Source organism: Nerophis lumbriciformis, linkage group LG10, assembly GCF_033978685.3.
Source record: "Nerophis lumbriciformis linkage group LG10, RoL_Nlum_v2.1, whole genome shotgun sequence".
Classification (NCBI taxonomy): domain Eukaryota; kingdom Metazoa; phylum Chordata; class Actinopteri; order Syngnathiformes; family Syngnathidae; genus Nerophis; species Nerophis lumbriciformis.
Genome location: NC_084557.2, coordinates 35,142,918 through 35,170,351, shown reverse-complemented (window position 1 = coordinate 35,170,351; position 27,434 = coordinate 35,142,918). Strand labels below are relative to the sequence as shown.

The 27,434-nt window shown below is 39.8% G+C and overlaps 2 protein-coding genes across 3 annotated transcripts in view; both read right to left on the bottom strand.

Annotated features, from left to right (window-relative positions):
* LOC133612381 (long-chain fatty acid transport protein 2) overlaps positions 1–9,242 on the bottom strand; it is a 58,702-nt gene extending 49,460 nt beyond the window's left edge. The window contains exon 1 of the mRNA XM_061969754.2: positions 9,129–9,242. The gene's annotated coding sequence lies outside the window, so the exon portion shown is untranslated. The remainder of the gene's footprint in view (positions 1–9,128) is intronic.
* dkk3b (dickkopf WNT signaling pathway inhibitor 3b) overlaps positions 1–27,434 on the bottom strand; it is a 51,621-nt gene that overhangs the window by 2,708 nt on the left and 21,479 nt on the right. The window contains exons 6-7 of one of the 2 annotated variants that reach the window (XM_061969757.1): positions 21,735–21,885; positions 9,130–9,269 (exon numbers count right to left, since the gene is read on the bottom strand). In XM_061969757.1, coding sequence (XP_061825741.1) covers positions 9,245–9,269; positions 21,735–21,885 — 176 coding nt within the window. In that variant the 3' untranslated portion in view covers positions 9,130–9,244. Of the gene's footprint in view, positions 1–9,129; positions 9,270–21,734; positions 21,886–27,434 lie in introns of those variants that run through there. The other variant, XM_061969756.1, reaches the window with a different exon arrangement.

Here is a 27,434-nt window from a genome sequence, read left to right as displayed (position 1 = left end):
ATTCGGGGAAACAAACATACCAACAAATTAATTAATACTGTATACAAAAATAATACAATTAATTTGGCTGGCAGAGGATTTGAATAAGTTAACTTCCTGTGGACCAAGTGACTTGAGAAATGTTCACATATTTCAGAAAGTGTTTACTAATGTGTTAGGATAGTATGTGGACACCACTAAAGTGGTACTCTTATTATTTTTTTCCCAAATAAAACAAAGTTAAATATTTTGGTTGAGGAGTAACACAAATATTTAAAAAATATGACATTTCTATAGGACTTAAATAATATTTTAGTTTGTAGTTTGTTTGACATGTTAAAAACAAAAGAAACAATAATAAAAATAAAAATAATCATAATACAGTAAACAATAATAACACATACAAAAATGTAAACAAAAAAAAATAAAGATATCCAAAAGGGAGTTGGAAGAAGTGAATCTAATTTAGTCCCACCCCTTATTCATAAATTTACTATCTAGCTTTCTTTTCATTATCATCTATACAATAACAATACTCAATATTTCATGGTAAAGTCTAATTTTAGGAACTGGGGGCAAGCTGTTAAGATTTATCTTTTAAATAGGATTTATTAAATATACAGTCAGGTTAATGTGCAGGACGCTTTGCTTAATAAAAATTTAAAAAAGCTATTTTACAGGTAATTGTATTGTACATTTATCATTTTTTTATTCTCATTGTTGCTTTTTATTTTTATTCTTATTGTAATATGTTTCTATTTTGTTTCCATTTATACCCCCATTATTTACTTTTTAAATTTGATCTCAATTCTGTACACTGCTGCTGGAATTTTTATTTTCCTGAGGGAACTCTCCTGAAGGAATCAATAAAGTACTATCTATCTATCTATTTTATTTCCTGGTGATTTCACAGCACCGATTCTGTGGAATGGCCCAACTATTGTATGTTTACATACACTAGTTAGATTTCATTTAGTCACACATCGTGTTGTCTTTCACAAGAAAATAACCACTTCCCTTATACAGTATCTATAAAATAATACAAACCTGACTTTTAGTTTTAGTTGAGTATCAGTGTAAATGTAGAAATCATCTCCTGACTCCATGCAAAGACGCACCAGAGACATCAAACTGTCCCAAAGGACATGTCTGCGTGTGAAATGTAGCTGCTGCACAGGTGGGTTGTAGTAAACAAAGGTGGTAGTCCCATATAATTGTTGTCAGACCTCCACCCCCACTTTAGTTCATTTGGCTTGAGCACCTGAGGGTCCCTTGGGAGGAGATGGCTGTGTTGACTGTTGCCACGGTTACATAACTCTTGCTGACACTGAGGCCATACCAACAAGTACTGATATTTTCAACAATGCAAATCATTTTAATGTTTTTTTTTTAAGAAAAAAAACAGATATATACATTTTAAAACAACACTGCAAAAAAGGTTAATTGGAGACTTTTTTTTTTGCACATTTACTTATTTCATTTTTTTGAAAACTGATTTAACCTCTTAATTAGTTTGTTTACATGCTTTTTTTGTATTTCTCTTGGCTATTTGGGCTTATTGGACCCTAATTAGAATAAAAACTAAAAATCATCTTTTAATATGATGTACTTAGTCCATAAGTACACAAACGTGTACTTCATGTGTAGTGAATTTATTTTTACACTTTTTTTTTTCCAAATTCCATTGTATGTTATACTCTTCTGACACCACCAGATGGCAGTAGAAGTGTCCATATGTCGGCATAAGACCCCAATTAAGTAGTGTACACAATTTTGGAAATAAGAGCTAAAAGGTGCTGTCCACGCATGTGGCCACTAAGGCCTTGGACCAAAATGTTAGTGAAGATCTGGATAACGGTGCTAACACAAAAATGTATTACTTCAGTTTGACTCCCTATGGCAGGGGGGGGCCAAGTCCAACTATAGCACCCCCCCGAGTGCTCCTGTTAGTGCTGGGCGATATGGGAAAACATGTATATCACGATATGGATCATTTTATATCACGATAACGATATACCACGATATAGCTGTGGTACGCTTTCAGTTCTATGAAAAATCCAACAACATACATGACCACTTACCTTTTTTCTTACTTTATTTGCAAGTGAAATAAACAAATACATTTGGTATAGCAAACAACAATAGCAACAAAACACATTTTTCAGGGTTCCCTGCCACACACAGCCACATGAACACTAACACTACACGAAGCCTGACAGGACAGTTTAATAATAAACGGGATACTGCATGCAGAGGTACACCTTTACGCTTTATTCAGAGGTACACTATATTGCCAAAAGTATTTGGCCACCTGCCTTTACTCACATATGAACTTGCAGTGCCATCCATCCATCCATCCATCCACTTTCTACCGCTTGTCCCTTTGGGGGTCGCGGGGGGTGCTGGAGCCTATCTCAGCTGCATTCGGGCGGAAGGCGGGGTACACCCTGGACAAGTGCCATCCCATGGAATTGTCCAAAATGTTTTGGTATCCTGGAGCATTCAAAGTTCCTTTCACTGGAACTAAGGGGCCAAGCCCAACTCCTGAAAAACAACCCCACACCATAATTCCTCCTCCACCAAATTTCCCATTCGGCACAATGCAGTCCGAAATGTAGCGTTCTCCTGGCAACCTCCAAACCCAGACTTGTCCATCAGATTGCCAGATGGAAAAGTGTGATTCATCACTCCAGAGAAGGCGTCTCCACTGCTCTAGAGTCCAGTGGCGACGTGCTTTACACCACTGCATCCCACGCTTTGCATTGGACTTGGTGATGTATGGCTTAGATGCAGCTGTTCGGCCATGAAAACCCATTCCATGAAGCTCTCTGCGTGGGCTAATTGGAAGGTCACATGAAGTTTGGAGCTCTGTAGCAACTGACTGTGCAGAAAGTCTTTGCACTATGCGCTTAAGCATCCGCTGACCCCTCTCTGTCAGTTTACGTAGCCAACCGCTGAGTTGCTGTTGTTATCAAAATATTCCATTTTCTTATAATAAAGCCGACAGTTGACTTTGGAATATTTAGGAGCGAGGAAATTTCACGACTGGATTTGTTGCACAGGTGGCATACTATGACAGTTCCATGCTGGAAATCTCTGAGAGCGCCCCATTCTTTCACAAATGTTTGTAGAAACAGTCTCCATGCCTAAGTGCTTGATTTTATACACCGGGCCAAGTGATTAGGACACCTGATTCTCATAATTTGGATCGGTGGCCAAATACTTTTGGTTATATAGTGTATGTTAGAAAAACGACATAAGAAACATGGATAAACACAGCAATATTGTCACGGTTTGATTGCGGCTTACTGCGCGGTTCGTTTTCCCGGGATGCAAATGGACAACTCCGGACAGGACTTGCAGGTAGGAACATCATTTAATTCTCAAAAACCACTCAAAGAGGTACAAAAACAGAAAACTAACCGACGGAACAAGGTGCCAATCGCACTCGAAACTAAACTCAGCATGGGCTAGGAGACAAGCAAAACTTACGTGACGCGAGCATGAAGCAAACAAAGAAGCCAGACCGACTGACTGGCAAAGGCAGGCTTAAATAGTGTCTCTTGATGAGCAACAGGTGAGCGTCCCGAACACAAGAGGCAGGTGAAAATAATAAGTAGCCATGGTAACAAACTCAGGATGTGCACAAACAGGAAATAAAGGAGTCCAAAACAAACAGAAAACACAAAACATGATCCGGACCACGGATCATTACAAATATTAACGTTAGCTGCCACACATACCTTGGGCTATCGCGGCTCCGGTGTGATCCTCTGGGAAATAAGTAGTTTGCAGGCAGCGATAAATAAAACCAGACTGACGAGCTACCCCCTCGTTCGTGTAGGAGTTCGTCCTGGGACTTCGTCTCTGCTGATTGTGGGGGTTAAATGGTAAATGGGTTATACTTGTATAGCGCTTTTCTACCTTCATGGTTCGCAAAGCGCTTTGACACTATTTCCACATTCACCCATTCACACACACATTCACACACCGATGGTGGGAGCTGCCATGCAAGGCCCTAACCACGACCCATCCGGAGCAAGGGTGAAGTGTCCTGCTCAAGGACACAACGGACGTGACGAAGTTGGTATAAGGTGGGGATTGAACCAGGAACCCTCAGGTTGGGGCGGTATAGCTCGGTTGGTAGAGCGGCCGTGCCAGCAACTTGGGGGTTGCAGGTTCGATCCCCGCTTCCGCCATCCTAGTCACTGCCGTTGTGTCCTTGGGCAAGACACTTTACCCACCTGCTCCCAGTGCCACCCACACTGGTTTAAATGTAACTTAGATATTGGGTTTCACAATGTAAAGTGCTTTGAATCACTTGAGAAAAAGCGCTATATAAATGTAATTCACTTCACTTCACTTCAGGTTGCTGGCACGGCCACTCTCCCAGCCGCGCCACGCCGCCCCGGTTCAATTTCTTTTTCCGCCAGCGCATCGCCTACCCGTCCTGTCTCCATGTTTACTTACAATGATCCCCTCATGTGTGTAACCCAGGTAACCCGCGACGGCGGGAGACCCTGGACACAAAGACACGTAAAGCGGCGTCATGTCGCAAAATCGAAAGAGAAATGCGAGCCTACATGTCAACGCATCCTTTTCTTTGTAAGAAAATATTGTTTTCTCTCCCGTTTGACAGCAAATACACTTACTGAATGTGCAATTATTGTTGTTGTTACTATGAATCATCTGATGGCACAAGCCCTATGGATAAAATACAGCCTATCGCTTGAAACGAGAAAAATAGAAACGGCACTATAAAAAAAATTCTATCGTGCCCACAATATGTATCGTCATCAGTGTTGGGACTAACGCGTTACAAAGTAAGTTTCGGCGGTAACTAGTAATCTAACGCTGTCAATACGTGGTCCTTGGGGTTTGTTTTCCCGGAATGCAAAGGAAAGTTGGCGCGGGCAAGACGTGAATGTAAGTACATATTTTTATTTTAACACTAACAGACTACAAAAAGGAAGCAAACAAAAGGCGCGCACAATGGCGGAGAACAAACTTCACTAATGAAACAAAACTTGCACAAAGGCAGAAACTATGAACAATAAACAAAAACTTACTTGGCATGGAACTATGGAAGCATGAAGACAAACAGAGGTAGCAGGGGTGTCAGAAGAAGCATGGTATGAAAGGATAGATAATGTCACCCGGGCGAACAACAGAAACAGACCGGCTTAAATAGCAGTGACATGATCAGTGAAAACAGGTGCATGACTCAAAACGTGAAACAGGTGCGTGACATGACAGGTGAAAACTAATGTTTTGCTATGGTGACAAAACAAACAAAAGTGCACAAAGAGTCCAAAAACAAAACCGAACATGACTAAAACAAAACATGATCACACAGACATGACAAACGCGTTATTTTTTATATTCAGTAACTCAGTTACCGTTACTACATGACGCGTTACTGCGTTATTTTACGTAATTTTTTATGTAGTATCGGCTAGAAACAGAAGATCTGAGTATGAGATAGTCTCACTTCTTTTCATTTGTCGAGCACAAAGAAAAGAACATTTTAGTTAAATGTAAGTTGTGTCTTGGATCAAAGATCCCGTCTACTGCCCAAAACAACAATTCAAATCTGCATAGTTAGGCTTTGTGTATGTCACGTGTGCCTTCCTTAGGTGAAGCCAGGTTTACAGCTATGTTGTTATGATGCGGTTTGTTACTTACTGTATGTATGTTGCAGCTATTTAAAATAGTTTTGTCAATTTGTTCTGGCCTGAAATAAATTGGCCCTTTGAAACACATCTTTGTCTTTGTGTGTTGTATGTAGAGCACATTGCTTAGCAGAGTTCAGTGATGCAAATGCATGTCAAGTTGATCAACACATTGTATTATTCTCCAGTGCAATAACAGTACTGAAATGAAGGCTAAAAGGGCATTAATGGGAGCTTTAAAAAAAAAAAAAGTAACTAAATAGTTACTTTTCATAGTAACACATTACTTTTTGGTGTAAGTAACTGAGTTAGTAACTGAGTTACTTTTGAAATAAAGTAACTAGTAACTAACTAACAAAACACTGATCGTCATATCGACCAGCACCGGCTCTTGTTGTACGGAGGAACTTTGGACACTGTAATCACTTTGGCAGATCATTGCACTGACGTTTGAACCTGGCTAGCAAACATAGAACACTGGGGTCCAAACTGGGGATTTACGTAACAGACGTTCCTCAAGGACCCTGCATTAGGTCCTCTCATTTTTGGTAGTTACAATTTTTTTTCTTTATGTGATTTATCTAACTCAGGTGGTGCTGTAGCAGTTGTTTACTTTAGATGCAGTCAGAATTTATTATTTCTGCTAGAGGTTCCATTTTAGGTCCTCTTTTTCGTCATTTGGGTTATTCAACCGGTGGCCCACAAATTCACAGTGACATGTTATTTACATGTGCTCATGGATGTGTTGTCAAAACCACATATCATATGACCTCATAAACTATTTTTAGAGTAAACAGGAAGGATCTGTTTAAAATCCAGTGGTGCCAGAGCTTACACAAACTACAGAATAGGACATTCGTCGAGGCAGGAGACATCTTTTTACAGTAACTCATTTTTATTTGGGATTATTTTTGGATTTAAACACGTGGATGGCAATAGTTTAGGACTGTGCCAGGCGTAACGTGATACAATTAGCAGCTTGTCATTATGTGGGATTGTGTTGTAGTGTGTGCGCGCTCATTAGTTGCCAGATGGTTTGTTTACTCGCATCTGATTCAGGCCAAATTTCACCTCCAGTGAACTTGGCATTGACAGGAAGTGTGTCGCAGTTGAAGCGGTATGCAATAAGAGTCAATCAACCAGCTGCAAGCCTTCTTTCACCTGGCTTTTTCCGAGAATAATGTGGAGGTGAAAGTTGAAAACGACACTTTGACCCCAGCAGACAAACATCATGGCGCACTAGAGTGACCTTTTCACGGCTTCCACAGAAGCAGCGTGTAGTTGCAGGACAAGTTTATCCACTTGAGTCTAATTTCTTTTTAGAAGCGTATCTTCCTGCTGCCGGCAAACACTTCACCAAGTTAACAAACAAAATTAGGCACCCTCTGAAAATAAATAGCAGCTCTGGGGTGAACAGAGAACTACGAGAAACAGAGTAAGCTCTTCCCTAAACCACGATATAACCTGCATTTAACGCACATTTTCATGCTGCTGCAGCACTACCGAGAGAAAGACTGTTTTAACAGTCTTTTCTAAGACTGTTAAAACATGTGAGATTCACGGGCAACTATTTCAATGAGATGCACTGGGAAAGAAGGGTAAAATACGGGCCAGGGGCCTCATGTTCAGAGAGATGCACGGCTTTCCTACTAAATATGGACGTACGATCAAATCTGGAAAATGGCGTAGGCCAGTAAAAATTCTGATGTATGAAAGTTTTTGAACGCACAAAATCCATGCACTTTGTGACTTTTTCGCACACTCTTGGCATTCTCTCGATGAGCTTCAAGAGGTAGTTACCTGTAATGGTTTTCACTTCACAGGTGTGCTTGAAGCTCATCGAGAGAATGCCAAGAGTGTGCAAAGCAGTAATCAGAGGAAAGGGTGGCTATTTTGAAGAAACTAAAATATAATTATGTTTTCAGTTATTTCACCTTTTTTTGTTAAGTACGGTACATACAGTAACTCCACATGTGTTCATTCATAGTGCTGATGCCTTCAGTGACAATCTACAATGTAAATAGTCACGAAAATAAAGAAAACGCATTGAATGAGGAGAAGGTGTGTCCAAACATTTGGCCTGACCGGCCCCACGCAGCCAGGCCGGCCAGCGACAGGAACCCCAGAGCCCGGCCCACCGTGCCGCCCGTAAGAGCCAGCAGCAGGCCGCAGACAGACGCACCCGGCAGAGGACAAGGCACGAGAGAAGCAGGGGACAGCCAGACCTCAAGCCAGCGAGAGACCACACCCCACACGGGCAGAAAGGCTGGACACCCGCCCGGGGGGGCCCAGAGACTCCCCGCAACCGGACGGGAAGACCGCCCCCGCCCCACCAGCAACCGGGCCACCACGAGCCAACCCCCCACCCCCGGAGAGCACGGCGCGGCCCACCCCCGGCCACCCCACCCAAGCCGACCAACGCAGGACCGCCCAGCACGGGGCCACGGGAACCACCCACCCCACCCGCAGGGACCCCAACGATGGAGATGGAACAACCAGCAACCACCCTGCCGAGTTACCCCCCGAGGGAGGGGAAAAATAAAAAATGATATTAATAAAATATATAAAAAAATCAATAAATCAATACATTAATAAATAATAATAATAATTATTATTATATATTTAAAAAATAAATAAAAAAAGAATTAAAAGAAGATCACAGACATGCTGACACACAAGGTCACTACCCCAGCAGCTGGCCGACTCGCAGCACCTCGGAATACCTTGCAGCACCAAGCTACCACAATAGATGCGGGGACTAGACCCAGCAGGCCACAACCAAGACGGGCACCCGGAAGGGATGGACGGTGGACCCAGGAGCTCCAGAAACGCAGTCCGGATTCACAGTCACACACACACACACACACACACACACACACACAACAACAACAAACTTTCTTTAAAACATTTATTCAGCATTTTTTAACTTTAGAAAGTTATATGGTTGAAACCGATACTGATGCCAAAAAACATAAAAATAGATGGGAAGTCCTCAAATGCTTATTTTGAAAATGTGATTTTGTTTATAGATTATATGCAATTTGTTGTTGTGTTCCCTAATTTGAGTGTACATAAATGAAGGTGTGTGTTGCTGAGCTTGACCTGGACATAATCTGGACTAGACCTGGTTTTAAGAACCCTTTAAACAATCTAGTTTAATTGACAACCTGGTCTGGTGAAGATAATGTCCTTTATTTAAAAAAATAAATAAAAAACATTTTCTTGAACAAAAAAGAAATGACAATAAAATAAAAACAGTTACATAGAAACTAGTAATTGATGAAAATGAGTAAAATTAACTGTTAAAGGTGAGCACTATTAGTGTACCAGCAGCACACACAATCAAGTGTGCTTACGGACTGTATCCCTTGCCGACTGTATTGATATATAATGTAGCAACCAGAATATTAATAACAGAAGGAAACAACCCTTTTGTGTGAATGAGTGAGAATGAGTGTAGTGCACAGTGCAACTTACAGTACACATGACTTGTGAAAAAGTGATGGGCGCCGGCGAGCTGTTTGGTCTGATGATCAATAAAGACGTCCCTTTAACTTCAGGACATGTTTTAATGTACTGCACTATTTCCAATTCTACTCTCCACAGACAGATCCACGTCTGTAGAAAAGTAGAAAGAAGGGGAAAAGGATGGAGTTCACGCACTTCCTAATTATTGTTAAATATTGATTATACATTATAAGCAGTGTGTTGCAAAAGTATTCACCTTGAGTGTTTTTATAAATTAAATCATGGTCAATTTGATTTAGAAGAATTTGCAAAGAAATGTAATTTGTGTCAAACTGAAAACAGATTATTACAAGTTAGTGTAAATTAATTACAAATATTTATGGTAAAGTAAACGACTGCATACATATTCAGCCCCCTCCATGTCAGAATTTAGTACTAGAAGTGAACACCTGGGGCTTCATGTATCAAGCTTGCGTTCGCACACAGACGCGTGCGACATTCAGACTCGGCCACGTTTGATTTTAACAATGCAGGACACAAAAAACTATTTTTTTCGCCATTGAATTTAAAGCTTCATATTCATATTAATATTTGTGAGCACATACACTATATCGCCAAAAGTATTTGGTCACCTGCCTTGACTCATATGAACTTGAAGTGCCATCCCATTCCTAACCCATGGGGTTCAATATGATGTCGGTCCACCTTTTGCAGCTATTACAGCTTCAACTCTTCTGGGAAGGCTGTCCACAAGGTTGCGGAGTGTGATTGTAGGCATTTTTGACCATTTTGACCAAAGGCGCATTGGTGAGGTAACACACTGATGTTGGTCGAGAAGGCCTGGCTCTCAGTCTCCGTTCTAATTCATCCCAAAGGTGTTCTATCGGGTTCAGGTCAGGACTCTGTGCAGGCCAGTCAAGTTCATCCACACCAGACTCGGTCATCCATGTCTTTATGGACCTTGCTTTGTGCACTGGTGCACAGTCATGTTGGAAGAGGTAGGGGCCCGCTCCAAACTGTTCCCACAAGGTTGGGAGCATGGAAATGTCCAAAATGTTTTGGTATCCTGTAGCATTTAAAGTTCCTTTCACTGGAACAAAGGGGCCAAGCACAACTCCTAAAAAACAACCCTACACCATAATTCCTCCTCCACCAAATTTCACACTCGGCACAAATGTAGCGTTCTCCTGGCAACCTCCAAACCCAGACTGGTCCATCAGATTGCCAGATGGAAAAGCGTGATTCATCACTCCAGAGAAGGCGTCTCCACTGCTCTAGAGTGAAGTGGCGATGTGCTTTACACCACTGCATCCAACGCTTTACATTGGACTTGGTGATGTATGGCTTAGATGCAGCTGCTCGGCCATGGAAACTAGGGATGTCCGATAATGGCTTTTTGCCGATATCCGATATTGTCCAACTCCTTAATTACCGATACCGCTATCAACCGATACCGATATATACAGTCGTGGAATTAACACATTATTATGCCTAATTTGGACAACCAGGTATGGTGAAGATATTTAAAAAAATAAAATAAAATAAAATAAGATAAATAAATTAAACCATTTTCTTGAATAAAAAAGAAAGTAAAACAATATAAAAACAGTTACATAGAAACTAGTAATTAAAGAAAAATGTTAAAGGTTAGTACTATTAGTGGACCATCTCACGCACAATCATGTGTGCTAACGGACTGTATCCCTGCAGACTGTATTGATATATATTGATATATAATGTAGGAACCAGAATATTAATAACAGAAAGAAACAACCCTTTTGTGTGAATGAGTGTAATGGGAGAGGGAGGTTTTTTGGGTTGGTGCACTGATTGTAAGTGTATCTTGTGTTTTTTATGTTGATTTAATAAAAAAAACCACAAAAAAAAACCGATACCTTAAATAAAAAAAACTTGATACCGATAATTTCCGATATTACATTTTAAAGCATTTATCGGCCGATAATATCGGCAGACCGATATTGTCGGACATCTCTAATGGAAACCCATTCCATGAAGCTCTCTGCGTACTGTACGTGGGCTAATTGGAAGGTCACATGAAGTTTGGAGCTCTGTAGCAACTGACTGTGCAGAAAGTCTTTGCACTATACGCTTCAGCATCCGCTGACCTCTCTCTGTCAGTTTACGTGGCCTACCGCTGAGTTGCTGTTGTTCCCAAACTCTTCCATTTTCTTATAATAAAGCCGACAGTTGACTTTGGAATATTTAGGAGCGAGGAAATTTCACGACTGGATTTGTCGCACAGGTTGCATCCTATGACAGTTCCACGCTGGAAATCACTGAGAGGGCCCCATTCTTTCACAAATGTTTGTAGAAACAGTCTCCACGCCTAAGTGCTAGAGTTTATACACCTGTGGTCGGGCCAAGTGATTAGGACACCTGATTCTGATCATTTGGATGGGTGGCTAAATACTTTTGGCAATATAGTGTATATTATTTCATATGGGCGGTCATTTCGCCACCTGTTGCTGTCAAAAAGTGATCATGTGACTCCTTGGCCACGCCAGGCAGACAGCAGACAGCAGCAGCAGGTGGTCGCGACATGACGATGTCACTTATGCCACTGCTCCCGCAAGAAGCTCCTCCTGTGTTGTATTATTAAATTGAGTGATCAAACAAGAGTCAAAATCATTGTGTATCATTTGTGACATCCTTGGGCGTTCACATGAAACTAATCTGTAGAAACTGAAGCAACATAATTTGCGACAACAAATATTTTATATTGAGGTAATCAGTCAAGCACCTCTTGTAAAGTTTTACGTATCACTGTAGCAACCCTCAGTTTTGGCCACATAACTCAATCTTCTTCTTTCTTCCTGACACAACCATTTCTTTTTCACCCCGCCTGTGTTCAGTACTGGGAGACCCAGCAAGGACATGCTGACAGTCCTTCTGCGGTTTGCTCCAAACAGGACAAAGAAGCGCCTCCTACTGACTTGTGATTGGTCAGACTGTACATGCTGCATATGTTAAAAGAAGGTGTGGTCTGCACGCCCAGACCACACCCCCTTATAAACACGCATATCCTACTAGTGTACCGTGAGATATTGTCTGGTGTGCCGTGGGAGAAGATGTCATTTCACCTAATTGGGTTAAAAATATTTTTTGCAAACCAGTAATTACAGTCCGCAAATAATGTGCCGTTGTTGAGTGTCTGTGCTGTCTAGAGCTTGGCAGAGTAACCGTGTAATACTCTTCTGTATCAGTAGGTGGCAGCAGGTAGTAATTGCTTTGTGGATGTCGGGAACATGGTTTGTCGCGATCACAATATGCAGACAGTGTATCTAACGCTTAAACCAAAAATAAAGAAAAGGCGAGTGCCCCTAAGAAAAGGCATTGAGGCTTAGGGAGGGCTATGCAAAACAAAACTAAAACTGAACTGGCTGCAAAGTAAACAAAAACAGAATGCTGGATGACAGCAAAGACTTACAGCGTGTGGAGCAGCAGACGGCGTCCACAAAGTACATGACATGACAATCAACAACAAAATAGGAAACACTACACACAGGAAAACACCAAAAAACTCAAAATAAGTCACGGCGTGATGTGACAGGTGGTGACAGTACACCTACTTTGAGACAAGAGCTATAGTGATGCATGCTTGGTTATGGTTTGAATTTATATCCAACAATTGCGAGAACGGCATTTTACTGTCAATATCGGCTGCTGAGTTTCATTTTCTTATGTTTTCTTCTAGTGGTGTGCCTCGGGATTTTTCCAATGAAAAAAATGTGCCTTGGCTCAAAAAAGGTTGAAAAACATTGTCCTACTGAAAGTAGCTAATGAGGACTCAGTAGGAGGTGCTTCTTTCTCCTGCTATGGAAAACAACACACAGGGACCCATCCCCAAAAGGACGACCATCCCCAGTATGATACGTACAGCTTTAGAAGACTCTCCCTTATAGACGGCTTCGGATTGTTGGTGAAAGTATCCCACAATGCATTGCCAGAAGCCATACTGGAAGGCGAGCAATACTGTGAGTCGTTAGATAAGAAGTCCCTTCGTCGTTATAAAGGGGAAAACAGCTGTAATTGGATGCAAGGATTCGTACAAGATCGACAAGTCCGAGTGCAGCAGAGACCACCACATCTTCCCTAATGTCTCATACCCGAACTTTGTAAACGAATAATTTTTCACCTTGAAGGACTTACACAATGATAAGAGTCTAGAAAGTTATGACCTGCATGCTGGTACCAGCGAGCTTTTGTGAAAGTTAATTTTATCCAAACATGCCAGCGCTATACGAAAGACTTTGATTCTTGTTTGATTACTCAACGTAAAAGTTATTACAATATACAGGCGAGGACTGTCGTAGTTGTACAGTACGTGACAGAGTCGGCCCCCAGCCCTCCACACGTCCCCGTGGGCCGCCACCCGCTTCTACCCACTGGAGTCACAGGAAGACATTGTGGTGAAGTGATCACCAAGATCAGGGGTGTCAAACTCAAGGCCCGGGGCCGGATCTGGCCAGCGACATCATTTTATCTGGCCCGCAAACACCTGTAAATGATATGTGTCACTAAAGTACTTAATATTTTCTCACTTGATGCAATTGATTCTTTTCATTTTGACAGAAAAAATATATGCACTGCTTGAAATTGCATACCTTTTTAAACTTTAATAGTATCCAATATTGCAACAAATATTACAGTATATTATCATGCTTCCCAAATATGTTTTTGTCTAATTAAAAATACTTAACTTTACAGCAAACTACCCATCAAATTAATAAAAATGGCAATACATTTTACATTGTTCTTTGCAGCATATTACTGTAAATTGAAAAAAACTACTACTGTTTTTTGCGTTAAAATTCTGCTGACTGCGCTGCCAATTTTTGACTGTAAAATCTACAGTTGTTATTTTTAACGGTGTATATGGTATGAATGGAAAAACGATACATTTGTTTCTACCGTAGAAAAACTGGCAGCTAAGTTGCCAGAATAAAAAAAGAACGTGTGCTGTTTTTCCATTAACAATTTAATGATGTACATTTTTTTTTTACATTTAACACAAATTCTGGCAACTAAGCTGCCAGCTTTTTCCGTAAAACCCCGAAAAAAACAGTGGTACTGTTTTTCCATTTACCGTAAAATGTTGTAAAAAATAAAAAAATATATTTTACAGTAACATTTTGTAAATGTAAAAAGTTTTTACTGTAAAATCGACAGTCTATTGAAAACAATTCTTATAATAAATGATGAAATCCAGAGGCAAATTCATACATTATTCACTGTTACAAGCGACCCTCTGATGGCAGCCTTAACTGTCATGTGGCCCTCAATGAAAACCAGTTTGACATTACTAAACAGCCTCACAAATATTAATATAAACATGATACATTAAATGCATTGGCGAAAATGTGAATTCTGCGTCTCAGCCTCCACCTTTTTACACTGTTAAAATCAAACGGGGGCTAAGGGGATTGTTCATATGTCTCTGATGTGCACATCAATCAGTCTAACGAGTAACAGTTGGCACTTTTTTATGTGATCTGTTACCTAGCATCACTTAGGATGAAAATGTACATACGCTAGATATGTACATTGTCGCCTCACATATGTCGTGAGGCAGCGCAGTCAACATCAGTTTTGATACAACTCAACTTTACCGTGACAAAAGGTGTAGTGCAGGTTTTTGTGCATTCGCAAGATTTGTACATGTCGCCTCTGGGCCTTCATTGCTCCAAACTTTGTCATGTTGCTGTGGAATTGGGAGTGAAGATGCTGAATTTCCCCCAGGGATCAATAATGTACTTTCTATTCTATGTCTTTTGAAGTCTGGCCGCAAGTTCTCCATTGGATTAAGATCTGGGATTTGACTTGGTCCTTCTAAAATAGAACATTTATTGTTGAACCAGTTCTGCATAACATTTGGGGTCACGGGTCTTATGGAAAATAAATCTCAAGGATTCAGTGCAGCTGTTGTGCCACACCGTGTTTCTAAAGGGGTTCTCCACCACACATCTGTAGAAGCTCCTAAGGATGGAGCTCCCTAGTCCCTACTGGGCCTTCTTCAGCAGACAGGAAGTTGAAGTTCTTTTGCAGGCTGGACCAGATTGCTACCTTTACCACCCTTTCACACCTGCTCCTGAGGTTCATCCCCACAACATGATGTTGCCACCACTATGCTTCAAGATGGTGATGGCTTAATTGTTGTCTCATTAGACCAAAGAACCTTCTAGTTTATTTGGGCAATTACCATATGAGATTTTAACAGTAGGTTTCAATTTGCCACTTTCTCATTCAGCTGGGACTGGTGAAGAACCTATGCAAGTTGTGCATGTACTTAACTTCTTCAAAGTGGAGGTCCCGGTGGCCTCCCTTCTTTTTGCCCAATCACTCAGCTTGTGTCATTTTATTACCTGTTCTGTGTTATATGTGCTTTATGTTGCACCATTGCACCAAGAAAAATTCCTAGTTTGTGAACCCGTTCTCAAACAATGGCAATAAAAACTATTCTGATTATGATTCTTGTGAATGCGGCCAGCTCTAGGCACATTTGAAAAAGTGCCATATCTTTCCATTTCCAAATAAAGGATTTAATTGAACTCTGTTGGCTGGCTAGTGAGTTATTTGGAACCTCCCCCTTCCTAAGCTTGTTGCTTGGAATGTTCTTTTGTCTTCAACCAGAAACTGCACTGCTGCAGACACAGGTGTTTTTATTCTACAATCACCTGATACTCGGGTGATCTCCATTTCACCAATTGTGACGCTGCAGGCATCAATTATCCTAATTTCCTGTTTTGAAGCCGCACCTACCCAATTGTTGGACAAATTCCCTTTTGCACCTTTTTTTTTTTTTACACTGAATTTATGTAACTGAGTTTTTTGCATTTGAATTTTGTGAACAGAATTTTTTTACATGAAATTATTCTGGACAATTACCGGTACTTGTGTTGAAAAATTCAGTGTTTTAATATTCAGTGTACAAAATTCACCATAAAAAAAATCAGTGTATAAAAAGTTTAGTGTAAAAAAATCTGTGTATAAAAACTCAGTGTATAAAATAAATCAGTGTAAAAAAAAATTCAGTCTTCAGTGTAAAAAAAAAAAAAAAAAAACTGTTGAAAAATTCAGTGTTGTAAAATTTGCTGTTTCACAAAGCAAGACTTACTTCCGGTAAATTAAGACTGAAGCAATCGATCCTGTCTCAGAACCAGCCAATGAGGTGTCAAGTATGAAGTCACATGACACAGGTTTTGCAAATCAGCATTAAAAACGGCAGTTAACTGGGCTACCTGGGTATAATACAACATAATAAACACTTCAAAGCGGATATTTTCAAACTATAGAAATGATTCCAATGGTTAGAATCTAAATCTTTGAGTGACATACGAAGCTCTAGGAACGAGCAGAGTGGGCGGGTCTAGTTTACAGAGCAAAAAAGCCATAGTGAGTGTCAGACGGAGGCAAATTTCTACAGTGAAGTTCTGCATAACAGTGATATTATATCGAATACATGGATGTGTTTTACCCTTTGTGTTCATGTTTTGCCGTGGTTGTTGCATCTTTGTCGATTATAAAAGATGTCGATCAAGGAGGTGGTCTGCAGTAGAGGAGCAAAGTTAATATATTCTCAATATTCAGTGTTTTATTGTTCATAGTTAATACTGTAAATCCCACATTCTGTATGTTTATCTATATTCTGACTATCCGATAATTCATTAAAAAAATATTCCATTTTGGGGTTGGTCTGTTTTGTTTTTCACTGAATTTGACACAGAATGTACATGAAAATATGGAATGTGGGATTTATTTATGAACAATAAAACACTGAAAATGTCAAATATATGAACGTCACTCCTCTACTTCCAAGGCCACCTCCTTGATCGACATATTTTATAATCAAGCAAGAACACCAAAGATGCAACAACACAACGAAAAATGAAGGCAAAAGGGTCAAAAACCTCCACATATTGAATATAATATCACTGTTCTGCTAAATTGGCCTTAGTGTGTGAATGTTGTCTGTCTATCTGTGTTGGCCCTGTGATGAGGTGGCGACTTGTCCAGGGTGTACCCCGCCTTCCGCCCGATTGTAGCTGAGATAGGCTGCAGCGCCCCCCGCGACCCCAAAGGGAATAAGCGGTAGAAAATGGATGGATGGATGTTCTGCAGAACTTTGTTGTAGAAATTTGCCTCCGTCTGGCACTCACATTTGCGAAGTCTCTGGCTTGTTGCTGGCCCGCCCACTCTGCCCTGTGCCTCCTCTGCATGAAGCAGTGCTTCCTATGGTCACCATAGTAACCCGTATGTCACTCAAAAGTGCAGATTCTAACCACTGGACTTTGAAAATATCCAGCGGGCCGTGTTGAAATGTTAATTATGTTGTATTATGCCCAGGTAGCCCAGTTAACTGCCTTTTTTTATGCTGTTTTGCAAGACCTTCAACCCTAGACTAACACCCTCCCCCCTCCACATTCCACCTCCCCGGATTGTAAATAACCAAATGTAAATAATCAAATGCATTTCTAATGTATATACTTGTTCTTATGCTATATGAACTCACTATCTTCTCTGCTCGCTGTACATATCCTACCAAGTTAGACCTACACTGTTTCAATGCCCATTTCTCTGATGATGCAATTGTTGATGACTGAAGTGCTGATATCAACCAAACCCTCCTCATCCCACCCCTCGGATTGTAAATAATGTAAATAATTCAATGTATATACTATGCTGATAGTATATATTTATACCATGAATTGATTAACGTGGACCCCGACTTATTGTACCATTTAGTGGTCAATTGTACAGAATATGTACTGTACTGTGCAATCTACTAATAAAAGTTTCAATCAATCAATCAAACCTGTGTCACGTGACTTCAAACTTGCCACCCCATTGGTTGGTTTTGAGACAGGGTCGATTGCTTCATCCTTAATTGACTGGAAGGGAGTTTTCCTTTTTGAAGGAGCTTTTATTTTAGTCACTAAATTTTAAAACACAGAATTTTTAAACACTCGCATTTTGCTGGTAACAATTTTTTTTGTCCTGACAATTTCATGGGAAAAAAAATTCAGCTCACAGGATTCAAACGCAAACAATGTAGTTACATGTTAATTCAGTAGCACTGGCGTTGTTAGGCCTATTTTAGGGGACTTTATATATATATATATATATACATACATACATACATACATATACAGTATATATATATACATGCGTATATATATATATATATATATATATATATATATATATATATATATATATATATATATATACACACACACATATATATATATATATATATATATATATATATATACACACACACACGCATATATATATATATATATATATACACATATATATATATATACATATATATATACATATATATATATATATATATTTCTTGTTGATGCTGTAAACAAAATGTCACTGTGCAAACCCATGTTTGTTGTTGTACTGAACACAGATTGAAAATAAACCGACTGAAATAATAATAATAATAATAATAACAATGAATAATTTCTAAGTCTTTGTTAGCCGTTTGTGAAGTTTTTGCTCGTGCGCTACGTTCGCTCGCTTCCCGTGCATCTCCTGGGGGTTAAGCCCACCCTGTCCTTAAAAGCTGGTGACGCCCCTGTTCAGTAGTAAAGACACAAATTAACAATGCCCACGTGGGGATTAGCCGCATTAGTGTTGTGATTAGAGAAGTATTTGAGACTAATCTGGATAATAACTGGACGTAGAAAACTCTTATTTCTCAGTTTAGCCCGGGAGCTTTGTTTATTTTTTTTTACCTCCTGGTCGAACACGGGCATTTTCTCTACTTCCGGTTAGTGAAGCGCAATACATCCTGTTACAGCAGTAAGGATACAGACTTTCACAATAAAGGTTTAAGCAGTAAACATTACAATTAGCACACATTAAAACACAAAATATTTACACAGGCACTTGTGTTCATTCATAAATTTAACAAAATACACGGCATTAAGTAGCATACCAGGAAGCGCTGTCTTTGGCTCAAGTCGCCTTCTTCGGTGCGTGACGGTTTTCACTTTCAGGGCCTGTTAGTAATGCTGGATTCACGGGTTTTTCCTTTTTCAGATAGTCGAGTCAATCTTCTTTGGCTTTGGGGTCCGTCGTGTGCATTTTAACTTACTGACCCAAAAGCAATGACACGGTTTGGCCGACAGGTGAGTTGTGTCCACATTGAAGTTGTATTTAACAGTGGGGGAAGAGAGGGAAATGGCGTTACTGGTGTTCCTAATATAATGACCTTGAAGGCAGAGAGACATGCGTGGAAATAAAAGTCAAGTGTGATTGTGTGTGAATGTGCTGCCACTCTTCAGGGACGGACATGCTCTATCACAGTGGTCCCCAACCACCGGTCCGTGACGCATTTGCTACCGGGCCATAGAGAAACATTAAATAATTAATAAGCAACTGCATTTTCTCCGACTTAACTTTCGCCTGTCCCACTCGACCAGACCTGGGCACTCTGCGGCCCGCGGGCCACATCCGGGCCTTTGTGCGTCCCTGTCCGGCCCGTGTGAGGCCAATCATAAATTACAAAATAAATTTAAAAAAGTATCTATGTCGAGTGTGCAATACAACGGTGCTGCTTTTGTTTTGAAAAGCGTTATTTGTATTACTTCCGTGTGGGCGTATGCGCGTGTGTAATTGTGAGTGAATGTGAACAGCGGCAATCACAAATTACAAAATAAATTTTAAAAAACATCTATGTTGTGCGTGCAATACAACTGTGCTGCTTTTATTTTGAAAATTGTTATTTATGGACGTATGTCCGGGTGTAACCTGTGAGTGAAGGTGCACAGCAACAAGTGATGCCCAGTTACCACCAAGATGTCAGCTCACGCTAAAAAGAGAAAAGTTGATGACGAATGGCGTGTTTTCAACAAGACATGGACTGCCAAGTATTTCCTTACATAAATGAAAGGTAAAGCCGTGTGCTTAATTTGTGGTACACAGGTTGCTGTGTTTAAAGACTAGAATTTGAATCACCACTACACGACGAAGCACGAGGAAAAATACCGGAATCTGTCTGATGAAGAGCGCGCAAGAGAGGCTGATGAGTTGATGGTAAAACTGCAAACCCAACAAGGACTTTTTGCCATATTTCACACCCCCAGAGATACAGCTGTCAGGACAAGTTTTGTAATTTCTCACAAAATCGCCAGAAAAAGTAAGGCGTTTTCTGACGGAGAGTTTTTTTAAGGAGTGCTTATTGGACTCTGTTGCGCGGATATGCCTGGAGACTTTGACTGTTTTTCGCTGGCTTTGGATAAGAGCTGCGATGTATGTAACACCGCCCAGCTGCTCATCTTCTTACGTGGGATAACTGCAAACTTTCAAATCACGGAGGAGCTGGCAGCCATACAGTCAATTAAAGAGACAACCACAGGTAATGACTTGTTCACATAGGTAAATGTGTGTTTGGACATGTTAGGACTGAAATGGGACAAGCTGGCAGGTGTGACAACAGATAGTTGTCCAAATCTGACGGGGAAAAATGTTGGATAATGCAGGATAAAGTGACAGAAATTAACCCTGTGCAGAAATGGACATTTTTGCATTGTATTATACATCAGGAAGTGTTGTGTAAGACAGTGTTGAAAATAAAACCGTCAAAAGCAATCTGCTTTTGTATAAAGTTAAGTTAAGTTAAATGAAATTATTATTATTATTATTATTTATCTTACGGTATAGCAAAAATAATATTGAGCAAAATTTAATTTAAATATTGTCGATGTGGCCCTCCAGCTGTGCTCGGGTTGCTCATACGGCCCCCGGTAAAAAAATTAATTGCCCACCCCTGCACGAGACACACCAATAAGCTTGTTCATACATGCACAATAAAACTCCTCATAGGAAGTTGCCATTTGTTATAACTTTGTGACATGATACGAAGCACATTAATGAACATACAAAATATAAATGTGACAGATTGTAGCCAAAGGCTGATTTCCATCTGCATCTCATTGCAAAGAAACAAGCCCGGGGCTCCCACTAATTCAGCGTTATAGTGAGTTGTATTTTTCATGCCCCTTTTTTTGCTGTATTTTTATCTGGCACAAGTGGAAAGCCGGTCCCTGAAAATTATGCCTACATTAAAACCGGTCCGTGGTGCAAAAAAGGTTGGGGACCACTGCTCTATCACACTGGAAAAATCCATAAATTAGCTGGAACACTATATAAAGCGTATGGTTCCAAAAAGTAGCAGTTTTCTGCTAAATTAGGTTGACACTAGTGTTGTTCCGATGTACCGGTACCAAAATTATTTCGATACTTTTCGGTACTTTTCAAAATAAACCTTTTCAGAGGCGGTATAGTACTGAATATGATTCATTAGTATCGCGGTACTATACTAATACCGGTATACCATACAACCCTAGTAGACACAAAAAAGGGGGTGAAACTTACTTTTTAGCTCAACACCAGTTGGCAAAAAATAGTTTTCACTTTGACGTGAAAGTTTTTTCTTTCATTCCCATCAAAAACTCCAAACTAAATTGACCATGATTTGAATGATAAAGGCAATAAAAGGTGAATAATTTTGCAAGGCACTGTATATGACAACGTGTACTGGAGCAACACTACTAAAGTAGGTTTTACACTCACCCGTTCATTTGGCACTGCAGGTTATTGGCACAGGGGCAATTGTCGCGAGGACCCTCCTGATCCCAGGCCAGCATGTCCATCAACAGGTTGGGTTGGTTCAGGCAGGATTCCCCTTTTCCTGGTTTGGGGTTGCACACCGGGAATAAAAGCTCTGCAGAGAAACAAGTGGGTGGGTGAACAACACAGGGCCAGACATTTGAAGACAGTTTCTGCAGTTTTTCCAAAACCAAACTGAAGTGTTTTAAGATTCCTAGGAGTGTGAGAACTTCTGGCTGAGCATGCTCGGTGCTACAAGGCGTGCTTAGTGGGGATGTCGTGGAAATGTGACCTTTTTGTTCATATTTTATTGGCACTTTTGCTAACACCAGCCTTCAACTTTACCATACTTTTTACTGGCCTGTCGTTTATTAGCTCATCATCTACGCCAGATATCAGCATCCCATTATATTCCACAAATTCAATCAGATTCAGGTATGGTTACTGATGATATTGAGATCAATAATGTATTTAGGAAGTTTTGTGCGTCCCGTAACTCATCTTCTCATTGTTCTACTCCTGAGCTTGATATATATTTTTTGCCTCAGTTGATCAGTCTGCTGCGGTAGAGTTAGAGCAGTGTTGTTCTACCTTTTCTGAGCCAAGGCACATTTTTTTCATTGAAAAAATCCCAAGGCCCACCACCAGCAGAAAACAAACAATGAAACTCAGCAGCTGATACTGACAGTAAAAAGTTGTTCTCGCAACTGTTGGATATGACTTTAAACCATAACCAAGCATGCATCACTATAGCTTTTGTCTCAAAGTAGGTGTGACGTATTCAGAGTTTTTTGGTGTTTTCACCGGCGTCACCGCTAACAAAAGCTAACGTTCCTCAATGTAAACAAATGCCATGGGTGGATCTACACCTGACATCCACTGTAATGATACCAAGTACAAAAGCGTATCTAGTCGATACTACTATGATTATATCGATATTTTTTATCGTCACAAAATCCTTTTTAAAAATGTATATCATGTTTATAAACTCAGGAAATGCACATGAGGACTTTAATATGACCAATGTATGATTCTGTAATGACTTGGTATCGGGGTGATACCTAAAATTTGTGGTATCATCCAAAACTAATGTAAAGTATCCAAACAACAGAAGAATAAGTGATTATTACATTTTAACAGAAGTGTAGATAGAACATGTTAAACACGGAAAATAAGCAGATATTAACAGTAAATGAACAAGTAGATTAATAATACATTTTTTACAGCATTGTCCCTCATAATTTTGACAAAATAATAGAATGATAAATGACACAATATGTTACTGCATATGTCAGCAGACTAAATTAGGAGCCTTTGTTTACTTACATACTACTAAAAGACAAGTTGTCTTGTATGTTCACTGTAAGGCATACTTGCCAACCTTGAGACCTACGATTTCGAGAGGTGGGGGGTGGGGGGTGGGGGTGTGGTTAAGAGGGGAGGAGTATATTTACAGCTAGGATTCACCAAGTCAAGTATTTCATATATATATATATATATATATATATATATATATATAAAATAAATACTCAAGTATTTCATATATATGCGCCTTCCGCCCGATTGTAGCTGAGATAGGCTCCAGCGACCCCCGCGACCCCAAAGGGAATAAGCGGTAGAAAATGGATGGATGGATGGATGTATATATATATACTCAAGTATTTCATATGTGTATATATATATATACATACATATGTGAAAAACTTGACTTTTAGTGAATTCTAGCCATATATATATATATATATATATATACACACATATATATATATATATATATATACATACACATATATATATATATATATATATATATATATATATATATATATATATATATATATATATATGTAGTATAGCAGTTGTGCACTGCACTCTCTAAAAGCCCTAGATGTTATTGTCACATATGCATGTACAGTAGATGGCAGTATTGTCCTGTTTAAAAGTGTCACAACATTGCTGTTTACGGCAGACAAACTGCTTTATGGTAGACGAAAACGTGACTGCTTTTGTTGTGTGTTGTTACCGCGCTGGGAGGACGTTAATGAAACTGCCTAACAATAAACCCACATAAGAAACCAAGAACTTGCCCTCGATCATTCTACAGTTAACATGATTGGGAAGGCACACTGTTTATATTGTGGGAAAGCGGACGTGAAAACAGGCTGGCCGCTGTCGACACGTCACTCAGGTCCGAATGGAGCTGGAGGTGGCGTGGCCTCCAGCTCCGCCTGAATTTCGGGAGATTTTCGGGAGAAAATTTGTCCCGGGAGGTTTTCGGGAGAGGCGCTGAATTTCGGGAGTCTCCCGGAAAATCCGTGAGGGTTGGCAAGTATGCTGTAAGGAAGGGATAGTAGTTCTTTTAGAGTTGGGACACGATGGACAGATTCCGGCCAGAGAATCCTTTAATCATCTTTATTGCTGAAAGGTAGATGTGAATGTGTGTGTGGTTTAGTGTGTGTGTGTGTGTGTAACAACAACATATATACTGAACTTAACTATGCATGAACTTCAACAAGTTTCTAAGCTTCAAAGGCATAAATGGCGATTATGTGGTCTCTGTCGCCATCTAAAGGCCGCCATTGCAGTTGCAATGGCGTTAAATAAACTACACGTGAATGTAAACGCCGTCAACGAGACTAATTATCTCTCAATTGCCCCAAAAACATCTGAACTTAGCATATGATGCACCAAATATGTGCAGAAGTAGCAAGGCACGACATTCAATTCAAATACTGTAACAGTATGTGACAAAACTTACATTTAGTCGTCAACGCACACAAGGCTGGCTGCCACCATTGATTGAAACCGGCTATTCTGACGAAGACGTGCTTTAAAGAGGAAATTACGTCATAGATTGACCTATCAACTTAAAGGCATAGGAACATTACAAAACTGGTTAACGGCACACAATAGGCTTTCGTACATTCACTATTTTATTTAATGACTAAATTGTTCTTACATTGCAATAAGAAACATATGTTTAATGTACCGTAAGATTTTTTGTTAAAATAAAGCCAATAATGCAATTTTTTTGTGATCCCCTTTATTTCAAAAAGTATCGAAATACATTTTGGTACTTGTACCAAAATATTGGTATCAGGACAACCCTATTCCCAAGTTTTTAACTGAACTCAGGGTCCGGTATGGAGTTATTAGCCCTGTGCTACATGAAGTTCCCGTACCCATCATGGCCCCCCTGACACCTTATCAACTATTTGAGATGTTCCAAATTAAAGTACCGTATTTTCCGGACCATAGGGCTCACCAGATTATGAGGCGCACTGCCAATGAGCGGGTCTAATCAGGTCTATTTTCATACAAAAGGCGCACCGGATTACCGGATTATAGGGCGCATTAAAGGGGTCATATTTTTATTAATTTTTCTAAATGTAAAACACTTCCTTTAAAATACCATTACCCGGGAAGAGTAATGGTATTTTTTATTTTTATTTTTTTTTGTCATAAAAATGCGTGCTTACGGACTGTATCCCTGCAGACTGTATTGATCTAAATTGATATATAATGTAGGAACCAGAATATTAATAACAGAAAGAAACAACCCTTTTGTGCGAATGAGTGTGAATGAGTGAGTGAGTGACTAATTGTAAGTGTATTTTGTGTTTTTTATGTTGATTTAATAAAAAAAATAATAATAATAATAAAAATGTTTTATTTTTTTTAAATTTTTTTTATTTCTTGTGCGGCCCGGTACCAATCGATCCACGGACCGGTACCACTGGTCTACATAACATGTAATGGTGGTTCTTTGGTCAAAATGTTGCATAGATGATGTTTTACAGATCATTTTCAAGCCGCTTTCTGACAGTCGCTTCAGGATGCGCCGTTTTGTGGGCGGTCTTATTTACGTGGCTCACCTTCGGCAGCGTCTTTTCTCCGTCATCTTTGTTGTAGCGGTGTAGCGTGCAAGGACGGGTGTGGAAGGAGTGTCAAAAGATGGAGCTAACTGTTTTAATGATATTCAGACTTTACTTAAATCACTAACGGAGCAGCATCTCCTCATCCGTGGCTCATTAGTGCAACAATGTGTCCTGTGAAGAACTGTCTGACCGGAAGTCTCTAATAACTAAAGTTCCTTGGGTGAATAATGTAAACTCACTACACCGGTATGCTTTAGTGCTTTCATGGCGAGTTTACTGACAGTTATAAGTAAGAACTTTACACTACTTTATATTAGAAATGGCAACAGCGGAGGATGAATGTCACATAACTAGAAGATAGGGAAAAAGAAGAAGCTTATCGACTTCGGTGTCGTCACGGACTACAAAGGCGGACGCGTGCAAATTTTCAGGACTTATGCAGATCCCGAATACAGATCAGCAGGTACCAGAAGGTAAGAAAAGTTGCTTTTGCATAATAATGCGAAACAAAACGCCAGATAATATGTCTTACCAATATCCATTTCTCTGTTCTCAATTGTTGATGACTGATGATAACAACCAAACCTAACCCCCCCCCCCGCACCCCCCTCCACACCCCGGATTGTAAATAATTCAATGTGATTATCTTGTGTGATGACTGTATTATGATGATAGTATATATCTGATAGTATATATCTGTATCATGAATCAATTTATGTGGACCCCGACTTAAACAAGTTGAAAAACTTATTGGGGTGTTACCATTTAGTGGTCAATTGTACGGAATATGTACTTCACTGTGCAACCTACTAATAAAAGTCTCAATCAATCAATCAATCAAACCTTATACACACACCATAATAACACTCATATGTTGAAGCACAGTACAATCCATCAAGCGGTGCGGCTTAATAGCTTACCAAAGTCGTACTAAAACATTTTGATAGATTTTTGAGAGCCGTGTGTAATGTTCTGTATTTTCAATTTGACATTTAAAAATGTTGGTGTTGTTTACTTGACTCATATTGCAGTCTACACGTATCTCTTATGTGTGACTGCCATCATATTGCAGTCTACACATATCTCTTATGTGTGACTGCCATCTACTGGTCACACTTATCATTTCACCATGTACCAAATAAAACTGCTTCGAGGTCGGTAAGCACAACCACAATTATTCCGTACACTAGGTTGTAAGGCGCACTTTCGAGTTTTGAGAAAATGAAAGGATTTTAAGTGCGCCTTATAGTCCGAAAAATACGGTAAATTATCCCCATACACAGCTCCATATGTTACTTCTCCTGAGGTGTCAAAAGGCACTCACCAAAATGCTGATTGGCTGAATGGTAAGGGCAGTGATATCAGTTGCTTGTTGTGCTCATACAGTATACTGTAGTCCTGTTTCAAAAGAAACAGAGACACTATGAAAGTGGCTCTAAGTCTATGAAAATATTGGCCTGGAAACTAAAAAAAAAGATAGCGGAAAGAAAACACAATTCATAAAATCAGGGATCCAAGAACAAAAGAGATAAAAACTAAACCAAATGAAATTCAGGAAGCCTTCGAACATTTTTATAAAACTTTATACTCCGAGGTCTCTAGTAGGAGCATAACCCAAATTGACAGCTTCCTGAACTCTCTGGATTTACCTATTTTAGATGAAAAACAAAACCAAAAAATATCTGCAGATATAACTGAAAATGAATTAAAAGCTGCAATTAGTAGGCTTAAATTAAGTAAATCGCCAGGATCAGACGGTTACACGGCTGAGTGGTATAAGGAATTT